Source organism: Tursiops truncatus, chromosome 10 (genome assembly GCF_011762595.2).
Source record: "Tursiops truncatus isolate mTurTru1 chromosome 10, mTurTru1.mat.Y, whole genome shotgun sequence".
Classification (NCBI taxonomy): Eukaryota; Metazoa; Chordata; class Mammalia; order Artiodactyla; family Delphinidae; genus Tursiops; species Tursiops truncatus.
Genome location: NC_047043.1, coordinates 75,394,492 through 75,407,777, shown reverse-complemented (window position 1 = coordinate 75,407,777; position 13,286 = coordinate 75,394,492). Strand labels below are relative to the sequence as shown.

Below are 13,286 nucleotides of genomic sequence, written 5' to 3'. Positions count from 1 at the left end.
AAGCCTGCAGCTGCAACTACTAAAGCCTGTGCACCTAGAGCCCGTGCTCCGCAAAAAGAGAAGCCACTGCAATGAGAAGCCTGCGCACCTCAACGAAGAGTAGCCCCCGCTCACTGCAACTAGAGAAAGCCCGCGTGCAGCAACAAAGACCCAATGCAGACAAAAATAAAAATCAACATTATAAATAAATAAATAAATTCATTTCAAAGTTCCAATTGCTGTATTCATGTGAACACATGACATGATTCTGTAGGCAAATTATAGTCTCTTTGACCGTCACCAAGAATGGCAAGGACCAAAAAAAAAGGAAAGATTCCTCATGAGATCAAAATTTTTCCAAAGGCAGAGGAAATCGAGTTGATCATCTTACCCTCAACACCCAAACTAGCACTTATTAGGCACGATGGATGGTCACTGTGATCAAAGGGGCTTAAATTTCACTGACACAAAACAGGCAAGAATCCCTCAAATCAAATCAACTCATCTCTGCTCCATCTTCTTGCTGCTGGATTGCAACAACACAGATGGCCATTTTCACCTAATAGTTTACTTTGTTCCAAATGTTCCTTGAGCTAGGATTTGTCTTCTTCTTCCAAAGTACATGCAAGATATTTTTCAGAAGCTTCAGCCATTTAGTCTTAGAAAGTTCATGTTGAGATCTTCACTCCAGGGATAATCAAAATGGTGTTGGAATGATGAGAGTATGGTATTAGTATTAGTATTTCTTCACTTGCCCCTTTAACAAGTCTATATGATGAGCCTCAGTCAACCAAAAGATGCAAATGGTAACCCTGGCCAAGAACAGAGCAGCAGATGGCCTGGGAATAACGAGAGTCAGCCTCAAGTCACGAAGACCTTGGTTTAAGTCACCCAGGCCCTGCCTGCCTTACTTGCCTTTCTATGTAATGGGGGATACGAGAGCTGTACATCAGAGGGTTTCTGGAGGATTTAATGATGCCTGTCAGGCTAATCATACCCTGACCTGGTACAGAGCCAGGATGAACTAGCCCAGTAACAATGAGGAGGCTTTGATTTCAGACCTGTCACCTGCCACCCCATCCCTTTGGTTTCTGATTTCTTTTCTCTAAATTCCACAAGGAAGTATTGGCTTCCAAAGTCATCGCTTAATGATACAATCCCAAGGCAGCCACAGTGCTTTCTCTGGTCTACAATCAATTTGTAGAGAGAACAAACAACCTGTCAGGGGTACTTATGATAAAAAGTTTAGTAAAGAAAAAATAAAATGCTGTCACTCCCCTCTTTGTTTGCTGTGAGGCCACTTGGTACTCGATGTCTCCCAGAAGAAAGCAATGGCTGAATCTCTGACTTTCTAATACTTATCATTGTCTTCTTTGATTGTGAAATTTAACACACGTGCAGAAAGGTGTGCAAACATAAACATACTTTTAACCAATAATCCTCAAGTGAACCCTGGAGTAACCACCACTCTGAACAGGGGGAGACTTGCCACCCTTCCCGGGGCCAGGCCCTTATCACTTCCCCATCCCACTCCAAGAAGTAACCACCATCCTCTGTTTTTAAATAATCATTACTTTGCTTTGCTTGTAGTTTTATCACCTACATGTGCACTCCTAAAGAACCAAGGTTAGGTTTTCCCATTTTGTGAACACTTGTTCAAGAACACCTTGTGCGTTCTTCAGACTCTTGCATCACTTTACAGTTTTCAGATGTGCCCATGTTGGTGTGAGCCACGAGACTCCACGTGTTTTCACTGGTGTGAACTGTTCTGTTGTATGACTACACTTTGTTGTATTTATCCAGCTTGCTAACGATAGGTATCAGAGGCAGTTAGGAAAAACAATGGTTTGGGCAGTTAAGAAAAACAATGCCACAGACATTCTCATACACAGCTCATGGTGCATTTTTTAAAATAATTAATTAAAATGTATTTTTAAAAATAATTAATTTTTTGGCTGCATTTGGTCTTTGTTGCCGCATGCGGGCTTTCTCTAGTTGCAGAGAGCGGGGGCTACTCTTTGTTGCAGTGCACGAGCTTCTCATTGCGGTGGCTTCTCTTGTTGCAGAGCACAGGCCCTAGGTGCGCAGGCTCAGTAGCTGTGACGCACAGGCTTAGTTGCTCGGCGGCATGTGGGATCTTCCCAGACCAGGGATCAAACCCCTGTCCCCTGCATTGGCAGGTGGATTCTTAACCACTGTGCCACCAGGAAGTCCCTCATGGTGCGCTTTTCTCTGAGTTTTTCCAGGGGACATACATAGCAGCGAGACTACTGAACCCATTCGACTAGACACTGCCAAACTGTTTGCAGAAAATCCGAGAGTTCCCAGCATTCATACCCTTGCCAACACTCGACACTGTCAGGATTTTTAATATTTGACTGTCTGGTGCGTGATGGTAGATTATTTTAGAGCTTCGTGAGTGTAATATTTTTGAGAAATTAATGTATAATATCTATGGGCTGTTCTTTAGTTTGCAAATAGTCAAATGCACAAATCTAAGGGGACAGTGTAGTAAGTGTTTATAATATATTTATGTAATCTAATCATCCTCCAGATCAAGATATATAGTATTTTTTTTACTGCCTGGTTCCCTTGAGTCCTTTCTCACTCACTGTACGTACCCCTTCACACCACTATTCTGACTCTTATCAGCAGAGATTAGTTTCGTCTGTTCTTGAGCTTTGCATAAACAGAACCATGCAGTACATGTTCTTTTGTTTTTGTGTAAATCATCATTTTTAACTGCTGCACACTATTCCCTTGTATGAATACACTAAAACTTGAATATCTAGGCTCCCCTTGGTAGACATCTGGGCTGTTTCCACTTGGGGGCTATTATAAACAAAGCTCCTGTGTACAGGTCTTTTTGTAGCCGTTTGTTTTGGGAATATACCTACATGTGGAATTGCCGGCTCAGAGGGTACAGCCTACGTGTAACTTTGGCAGCAACGGCTACACGGCTTTTGGAAAGGCCGCGCCACCTTCATACCCACAGTGGTTGTCCTGGAGTGCCAGCAGTGCTGTGTCCCAGGGCTAGTTTCTTTTAAAATCATGTATTTGTGGCCAGTGATGCAGTGGCAGTTGACAAGGCAAAGCCTAGCCACTGCTTTAGAAGGAATTCAGATTGTTCTATGACTGGAGTCTATTCCAGGGTAGTCTTGATTATAGAAACCTCAATCCTAGCAGGTGGGATATGGAAAAAAGAACAGATGCAGACGCTCCAGCTTTCACCACCAGATGAAAACACTTGGCCGGGTAGCCACATGTATGTGCAGATTTACGTTATTACCTCCCTTTCTGCTAGATGCCTGGATTGAGTCTAACTATTCCAGGACTTTGTCCATAGATCTGGTGAGTTGACAATGAGCATCCCAGGGCAGGGGAGAAGATGGGTAGAAAATATCCCCAAAGTGGGCCCAGTGACTAAACTAGTCAACAACTGGGTGAGGTATTCTGCAAAGGAAGTTTGATTTTCATAGACCCAACTTCTGTTGGTGAGTTTTAACAAGGAGAGCTTGCAAGAGCCTCATTTTGTGACATCACTAGAAAGGCGTTCTCGAGTGATAATGTATTTGTACCTTCACTGATAAGTTTCTCAGAAGAGCCTGGGGAGGGTGGACAGGGAGAAGAGCCATCTCGTCCTGACTGGTGTCTGAGGCAATTTCTAACTGTCCCCTTTATGTTTCCCATGAAGGAGGAAGATACTTTCCTACGCACTAAGGTAGTACATTCAGTGGAAGAGGAAAGGACAGCAAGCAAGGCGATGAGAGAAGAGGGACAGGGACTTCCCTGGTGGTCCAGTGGTTAAGAATCCACCTGCCAACGCAGGGGAGGTGGGTTTGATCCCTGGTCAGGGAACTAAGATCCCACATGCCGCAGGGCAACTAAGCCCACGCGCCGCAACTACTGAGCATGCGAGCCACAACTAGAGAGCAGCCGCACGCCGCAACGAAGAGCCCGCGTGACACAACTAAGACCTGATGCAGCCAAACATAAAAATAAAGTAAAAATATTAAAAAGAAAAGAGGGGTGGATAGTCAAAGCTCAACAATCAAATAATCACTACTAGCAAGTTTCCTTCCAAAAACAAAATAATGGATCTTTCTTAGATGATTGACATGAGGGAGCGGTCAGTGTTCTAGACTAGGTATATGTACAGTCTGCTGGAGTTTCTTTGGGTGGATATTATGAAAAAGAATAGAAAGTAGGTAATCGAAAAACTTGAAAGAAAAATAATACAACCTTTTTAATTGACAGAGGATATAATGTACATTACTTAGCATTGGTCAATTGGGTAATGGTACATTTTTAAACAAATTCACATACAAGTTTATTGTTTTATTTTATTTTTTGAAATGGATTGCTTTTTAAAATTTTTTAAATTTTATTTATTTATCTTTGGCTGCATTGGGTCTTTGTTACTGCGCGCGGGCTTTCTCCAGTTGCAGCGAGCGGGGGCTACTCTTTGTTGCAGTGCCTTCTCTTGTTGCAGAGCACAGATTCTAGGTGCACGGGCTTCAGTAGTTGTGGTGCATGGGCTTAGCAGTTGTGGTGCACAGGCTCAGTAGTTGCAATGCACGGGCTCAGTAGTTGCAGCACGCGGGCTTAGTTGCTCTGTGGCATGTGGGATCTTCCCAGACCAGGGATCAAACCCATGTCCCCTGCATTGGCGGGTGGATTCTTAACCATTGTGCCACCAGGGAAGCCCCACAAGTTTATTTTTTTTAAGTGGGTTTTGAAAAAATTAGAATGAGACTAAGCTCTTTGAAACCAATATTTCTATCAGGTGTGGCTACTTGCAAGTCCTGCTTCTTATATACAAAAAGCATTGTGAATGACTGGGTCAGAGTGATGAATAAGAGTCACAATTTCTGGGCTTCCCTGATGGCACAGTGGTTGAGAGTCCACCTGCTGATGCGGGGGACACGGGTTCGTGCCCCGGTCCGGGAAGATCCCACATGCTGCGGAGCAGCTGGGCCCGTGAGTCACGGCCGCTGAGCCTGCGCGTCCGGAGCCTGTGCTCCACAACGGGAGAGGCCACAACAGTGAGAGGCCCGTGTACCACAAAAAAAAAAAGTCACAATTTCTTTTCCTTTCCAGGGTATGCTGGCGGTAGCGTATATAAAATCCCTCATTAGATACATTTTAATGCTTCCACCTATGGCTCAATGGATAGACAGGACCAGAATCAATGGCAAATCACCTCTCGTCATTCTATTTATATTTTTTCATGCTTCCAAGTTTGTAAAAATCACAATTTACATAGAAAAATGAACACCTAAGAAAGAGCACTTTCTGGGACTTCCCTGGTGGCGCAGTGTTTAAGAATCCGCCTGCCATTGCAGGGGACACGGGTTCGAGCCCTGGTCTGGGAAGATCCCACATGCTGCAGAGCAACTAAGCCTGTGCACCACAACTACTGAGCCTGAGCTCTAGAGCCCGTGAGCTACAAATACTGAGCCCATGCGCCACAACTACTGAAGCCCGTGTCCCTAGAGCCTGTGTTCCGTAACAAGAGAAGCCACCACAATGAGAAGCCTGCGCACCACAACGAAGAGTAGCCCCTGCTCACCACAACTAGAGAAAGCCCGCACACAGCAATGAAGACTCAACACAGCCAAAAATAAATAAATAAAATAAATAAATTTATAAAAAAAGAAACAAAACAAAAAGAAAGAGCACTTTGTGCTTCCAAGAGGTTTCTAGGTATCTCTCCCCAGCTCCCCTGCACGAGAGTAGCAAGATCCCAGAGCTCAGAGTCTCCAACATGCCACCTCTGTGCTGCTGCTGCTTGGGACCTTATACTCCCTTCTCTGCCTGGACAACCTCTATGCACTCTTTAGGTCTTCATGGTCACTTTGTCTGCAATGCTCGGTCTATATCCCCAAGTCTAAGTTAAATCTTCTGCTGCTCTCCACTCTTCTTTTTTTAAAATAATTTTATTTATTTTTGGCTGCGTTGGGTCTTTGTTGCTGCGTGCGGCCTTTCTCTAGTTGCGGCGAGCAGGGGCTACTCTTCATTGCAGTGCGCGGGCTTCTCATTGTGGTGGCTTTTCTTGTTGCGGAGCATGGGCTCTAGGCACGTGGGCTTCAGTAGTTGCAGCATGCAGGCTCAGTTGTTGTGGCGCACAGGCTCTAGGATGCACAGGCTTCAACAGCTGTGGCTCGTGGGCCCCAGAGCGAAGTCTCAGTAGCTGTGGCACACGGGCTCAGTTGCTCTGCGGGATGTGGAATCTTCCCGGCCCAGGGATTGAACCTGTTTCCCCTGCACTGGCAGGCGGATTCTTAACAACTGCGCCACCAGGGAAGTCCCTCCTCACTCTTTAATGTAATTACATGCTTAACCATATATCTCTCCTGAGTGTCTACAAACTCAGGGAGGGCTGGTCCACGCGTGCTGTGCTTTCTCTGTGCCTAGCTTCATGGTGTACTTAGATGAAGCACTTAATAATTATGCACAAAAGGAACAAGCAGTGACTGTAAGAAGTTCTGAGCATTTTTAAAAAAGTGAGAGGACCAAGTCATCAACTTTTTGGCAAGGTGATGAGGAAAATGTCTTTGGAAGGAAGATGCGACCTCTGGACCAGCCATAGGAGACACCCCTAAGATCTTCCTTCTAGAGACAAGCTGCTATGCCTTCGGGCACACCTTGGCGCTCACAGGGAGGCCGCTCTCGCTGGGATGCTCTAGCCAATGACCACACCTGGTAGGGCTGGGCCAATGCTGCCCAACAGAGGACTCCTCTCACGGGCAGTCTTGGCCCTGGCGTTCTCCAAGGTCCCAGCCAAGACTTTCCTAGAGCTGCCTTCAGCCAGTCCTCCTAGGTTGCCTCTCTTTAGAGGCATCAGAGCTGCATTGGGGTCCCAGTGCTCTCCCCACCCACTCCTTCTCCCTCTCCTCTTTATCCTTCCTGGGCAGTCCCTCCCTGCCAAAAAAACTCACCTGCACTTAAAATTCCATCTCGGTGTCTGCTTCACAGAGGACCCTACTGACCAAATGCCAATGGTTGGCTGGTGGGACCAGATTCCTCCTTGCCATTTCAGCTAAAGGAACATACAAGATTCTTCCTAGGGAGTTCCCTGGTGGTGCAGTGGTTAAGAATCCGCCTGCCAACGCAGGGGACACAGGTTCGAGCTCTGCTCCAGGAAGATCCCACATGCCGCGGAGCAACTAAGCCTGTGAGCCACAACTACTGAGCCCATGTGCCACAACTACTGAAGCCCACATGCCTAGAGCCCATGCTGTGCAACAAGAGAAGCCACTGCAACGAGAAGCCCACGCACCATACAAAGAGTAGCCTCCGCTCGCCACAACTAGAGAAAGCCCGTATGCAGCAACGAAGACCCAACGCAGCCAAAAAAAAAAAAGAAGAATTGTCTGAGGAGATACGATCCAAACTGAGACCTGAAATAATTAGAGGGAGACACACTTGCTCTTAGCTGAGGGAAGAACTTTTCTGATATAGGAACCAGCAACAGCAATGTAAAGGCTGGAAGGGGTAATGCTCCAGGCAGGCTGGAGGGAGAGGGGGTGGCATTCACCTCCCTTCCAGGTACCTCAGGGCTGGCCTGTGTCTGTCTGTCTTCACCAGTACATCAGCCCAGGGCTCACACCCACTGGGCGTGCAACACTTTTGCTGAATAAAGAAGTAAACTTTCTCAGAGAGGCTAAGGAGGCAGCCATAGTTCCAGCTAGTGAGTGGCAAAGCCGAGATCCCCGCCGCAGCCTGTCTGGCTCCGAAGCCCATGCTCTTTCCACCCTAAGACCCTAATAATGCCTGCGATGGCACATGGAAGAAATTCTCCCCCAGAACTGCAGGGACTCCCTCCCGGGCTAGGTTGCTGTGTTCACAGAGCGACTCTGCAGTTCCTCACCTCACCTTGGCACATGTCTGGGCACCCTTTGTGGTGTAAGTTACTTAACATGATCAGGATAAAAGTCAGACGTTAGAAACCTGATCTGAGCTCCAGAACTGGGCACGAGGAATAATTCTCGGGCTATGCCAGCCGCATGGGAGCAAACCAAGAGCAGACTTTTACCAGAAGACTAAAGTTGAACCAAACATGCCCACAAATAGGAATGCTCACGTCTTCCTGTCAAATACCAATGATTAACAAACACATTCACTTGTGTGTTAAAGAAAATATATGCCCTCCCCTCCCAGGGGATAATTATTTCTCTGTTATACTGAAATAAATGTTCAGTTCTAAAACTTCAAAAAAAAAAAAAAAAAAGAAGTTAACTTCCTTTGCAGGTAACTATTTTTTGCAGGTCTCCTTTGACTTTTCAATTAGGAGGTAGAGTTGAAAACTCATCCTGGGCATCTCTGTCATCCTCCCAGTAACAGGTATCATATTCCTGCATATAACTGCCTCTTAGAGGCTAACTGTGGATAACGAGGAAGGATTACATGATTATACCGGCGCACAGGTCATGAACCGAATGATCACTATGCAGTGAGTTTACTGCGATTTGGGGATTTGGGGGCTAAAGGAAGCCTACTGCTTACCTTTAACATATGAAATGTCCTGCAATGATCATTGTGGAAATGAGATTACACAGACCCACTCAAATGCCATAGCTGACGGAATGCTTCCTCTCAGGCTGAAGAAGAGGTACCTGTTTTGAAGATTCCAGAATTCCTTGTAGGGTGATTGTATTAAAACAGCACGAAGAGCCAGGGGGAAGGAAGATCTATCCATCATTTAGTATATTTCAAACTCCCAACCTCATAATCTATATTATAGACTGGAATTCCAAGAAAGTGTTGATGAACTGAGAGTTCCCAGGCACTTTCTGGGAAGGAGCTCAGAGAACACAGCGTGTTGCCCATAACATCAACTTTCTGTGCATTTTTGAGGCTGCCCAGTGCAAATTTCCCTATGCCTCACACCCACCACTACTGCTATCAACATCAAATCACAAAGGAGCAGACGGTCTAAGTTTTGGCCAAAGTGTTTTATTCCCTTGGCAAACTTCCATGCTACCTACTTCCCAGCTCTGCGTGAGGAGATTTCTTCAGAGATACAAACGAAAATTGGGAAGCAACGGACGTTTTCTACAGTGAAAACCTCAATGAGCCGTTTTCAGTCCCCCTATTTTTCTACTTTCACTAGGTTTATTATTGCTGCCCGCTGTATGATTGAACAGTTGTAAGGGCAAAACGATCCAAAATCCTACCTGCTTCCACGGAACACTGATAACTGGTTTTGTTTCCCTGAGAAAAAGGGAGTAAGATGTTTGTTAAGCTCTGCAGAACTGGCTAATGTCAAAAGACATCCTCCCAGAAAGGTGTGAAGATGTCTTTATCATAGCTGTGGAGATGAAGGGGAGATGTAGTAAGGTTACTAATGCTATTTCTGTCAATGTCTTTGGAATTCTAATTAGATTATTCAAATCTTTCAAATCATTACAGTACCTCTCATCTCCACACCTCCCTGTGACAAGGGTACTTTTGAAATTAGAGGATCCTGATGCCATAGGTAATGACGCATCGCCAATAATCAAGTTGCAGGGAAATTCCTCCAATAAAAAACAGTTGGGTAAGACAGAACCCATCTATCTTACTTTCTCTCCCCGTTTTATGCTTGAGGATAAGATGTCTGCTGCACAGAACACGGCCTAGCATTTTCCATTCTAGTAGCTGATGGTACTTGCTCACATGCGGCAAAGTTTAATGACTTGTCACGGCTACTTAAGTTTTTTCCCCCTACATCTGAGGGGCAAATCAAGAAATTCATAAATGAAAAGTTACTTGAAAAGGGAATAATTTTAGGATAGATATGAGGCACCTGGCAGCTTCAACGTGTATGAATGGTACATCTTAGGGTGTTCTGATTTATAACACATGAATTCCGAGTGGTACCTGAAGAGAAACAAATTGCTTACTGTTAACCCAGATCCATTTGCAGCTAATAAATGGATGTGCTCTCTACCCATCAAATAATGGGCCTCATGCCGTTCAACATCAGTGGCTGTGGAATGGGTGTCATACTCCATCCTCTGCAAGATAACCCATTCCTTTAGGCGGAGACCTTAGCCCTTCACATCCCAGCAAAAGGAAGTGCACGCAGCTTACTTACCATGATGAACGACGCCCTTCAACCCATGGATAATAGGATCCAGTGCAGAATTGTCCCTTGGACTGACCTATATGTAAAGGAAACATGGTTGGTTAAATCTATTCTGGCATCAGACACAACAGTCTCAGTTTAATCTTCTAAAGAGAAGGCGGGGGAAACAGATGCTATCTAGCAAGCTGCTTGGGTCTCCACACACCATGGCTCTCACCAAACACAGGAGATTTATGACATAATAAAACCAAGTGAGGATGTCTAAATCAAAAGAAAGAAACTTCTCAGAATACATTAGAACAGGAGAGAAATACCGCAGTCCTAGCAAAATCTTAAAAAGCAAGCAGACTATCCCCTTGCTTTGTTTTATTAAAAGTAGACCCCAATCGGCTAAAACGTCATTGAAAGTCATCAGAGAGCAATCCATCAGTGATTGAATATTTCAATACCTTTTTGGGATTATGGTTTTTTCCTCTTCTTTTTAAAAATGGATCTGTTCCCTGCCGGCTTACTCTCCTTTTTAAGGATCCCGATTCCCTGTGCCTTAACTTATGCTCAAAGAGACATTTCTAAGAGTCACTCGAGCAGGGAAAATGTAGAGCGGAAAGGAGCTCGAAGAGACAGTGTCTCCAACCTCCCTTCCCCGCTGGAGTATTTTTTTACGTTTTATTTTTACATTTTTTAATTTTGGCGGTGCCACAGGGCTTGCGGGATCTCAGTTCCTCCACCAGGGACTGAACCTGGGCCCCAGAGCGAAAGTGTCAAGTCCTAACCGCTAGACCACCAGGGGCCTCCCCTCCCCCACCCCCCGGAGTTTTTAATCTGCCGAAGAAATGTCAAGCCTCTTTGATCTTCACCCTCACGCCTTCCCCTTATGTTCTGATACTACTCGGCATAAATTCTCATTCTTGTCCTTTCCAGAAGATTAAAATTCCACCAGCATATTATAATTTTGGTTTTTAAGTTCTTTCTTTTAGACATATTGAAATAGCTACAAATGAAATGATTTTGCTTTCAAATAACTCAGGAGTGGATCGCAGAGGAAGCGAGCCGGGTATAGATGCACCAGGACTGGCCACTAATCAATCATTTAGGATCTTAGGTGATGAGTATCAGAAGGGTCACGATACAATTTTCTCTACTTTTGTGTATGTTGAACTTCTTCCAAATAAAGAGTTTCCCCAAATCCATTATCTATGGTCAGCATATCTCCTAAAATTTTTTTCCCCAGGGTGTTATTTACATTTAATCCACTTCTAACACAATAACGTTGAGATACTGACGAAACTTTCAATGGGTAGCAAGACCCAACTTGATGTTTCCTGGTTAATCCAGATGAATCCAGGGCCCACTTAGGTTAAGTTTTAAGGTAGCTGAAAAATGGCCACACCCCTTCCTCCCTTACAGATCCTCCCTGTCTGGCTGCCAATCCTAGTTTGCTCTCTAATAATAAGTCATACTTCACAATTTCTTTCTCTCTTCTGCCTCAGCGTCTCCAAGTTAAAGCAGTGGTTCTCAACTGGAGGCATTTTTACCTATCTCTCACTCCCCATTCCCACCCAGGGGATATTTGACCATGTCTGCTGACACTGTTGGTTGTCACAAGTAAGGGTGGAAGGGCGAGGCTATTAGCATCAAGTGGGTAGAGGCAGGGCTGCTGCTAAGCATCCCATAATGTTCAGAAGAGTCCCCCAGAGCAATGAATTATCTGGCCCACAATGCCAACGATGCAGAAGTTGAGAATGAAAAACCCGGATTGGATGCTCTATGAGTTAACAGCGATTACATATTATTGTCTGGAGCCCTGAGTTACGACTAAATTCAAACACAGGTGTCATTAGTATGGGGTTATGTTTATAGACTAATAAAATGAGGTGGAATTTGGTACTACATTGTAAACACTACAAGTACTACAAAAAAAAAAAGTATCAGTGTATCAGATCACAATGATGGATTTCTGGAAGTTGCCATGAGTGTAGCTCCAAAATTGCCCGAAAGGAAGCTCAAGCCACTGGTTGAAGCACAAAACATTTCTGAAAGGCAAACATCCACAGAATACCACAAAATGAAAAACAATCATATTTGCACCATGGCACAGACTAATCAAAAATTTTAAAACATGACCAAAAATGGAGACACAACTCAAGAATGCAAGGTAAGAGAGTCTACCAGTAAATGGCCAAACTTCAAGTGACAGAACAAAGTAAGAGCCCACAGAAATATCTCATATCAAATTGAAGTTACAGGCAAAAACACGGTCTTCTTTCTCCCATGTCCAGATTCAGTCTGCGAGACATGTTAATGCCAGTTCAACTACCTGAAGTTACTTTAATGTACGTGGGAAATAGCTAAATGGCCACAAACTCCTGCCATCCCTGTCACATGCATCTTGGCAATGTGATTGGCCACTCCTCCCATCAAGAGCGCACATCAACCTCTCCACTCTGTGAAACTGGGCTTGGGGATTTCCTAGTGGTGCAGTGGTTAAGAATCTGCCTGCCAATGCAGGGGACACGGGTTTGAGCCCTGGTCCGGGAAGATCCCACATGCCACGGATCAACTAAGCCCATGCACCACAACTACTGAGCCTGCGTTCTAGAGCCCGCGAGCAACAACTACTGAGCCTGTCTGCTGCAACTACTGAAGCCCGCGCTCCTAGAGCCCATGCTCCGCAACAAGAGAAGCCACTGCAATGAGAAGCCCGTACACCTCAACAAAGAGTAGCCCCTGCTCGCCGCAGCTAGAGAAAGCCCACGCACAGCAACGAAGACCCAACGCAGCCAATAAAGAAATTATTTAATTAAAAACAAACAGACAAACGAACTGGGCTTGGCCACATGCTTTGGCCAAAGGGACAGCAAATATGAGGCAGGGAGACGCTTATACAGGGATGCGAATGCAAGGGTTTATCCTCTCTTGTTAATCTTTGAAATCCTGAAACCACCAGGTGAGGAACTCCAGGCTAGCCTACTGGAGGATGAGAGACCACAAAGAGCAGACACATGCAGTCCAGGCTGAAGCCATTCTAGACCCACCAGCCTGCCAACTACCAGACAGGAGAGTGAGTCCATTTGAGACCATTCAGCCTCAGATGGACCACCTGCAGTCTGCAGAGACCAGCCAAGCTGGCCTTGACCAGAAGAACCGCCCAGCCAACCTAAAGTAACAAAGTCATTGTTGTTTTAACTAATTGGGATCATCGATTACAGAGCAAAGTTTAGCTGAGTTTCATGAC

General features: G+C 45.1%; 1 protein-coding gene across 7 annotated transcripts in view; it reads right to left on the bottom strand.

Annotated features, from left to right (window-relative positions):
• Positions 1-13,286, bottom strand: part of PTPRG (protein tyrosine phosphatase receptor type G) — a 725,999-nt gene that overhangs the window by 166,753 nt on the left and 545,960 nt on the right. For all 7 annotated transcript variants that reach the window (XM_073811323.1, XM_073811322.1, XM_073811324.1 and 4 more), the window contains one exon: positions 10,061-10,127. In XM_073811323.1, coding sequence (XP_073667424.1) covers positions 10,061-10,127 — 67 coding nt within the window. The remainder of the gene's footprint in view (positions 1-10,060; positions 10,128-13,286) is intronic.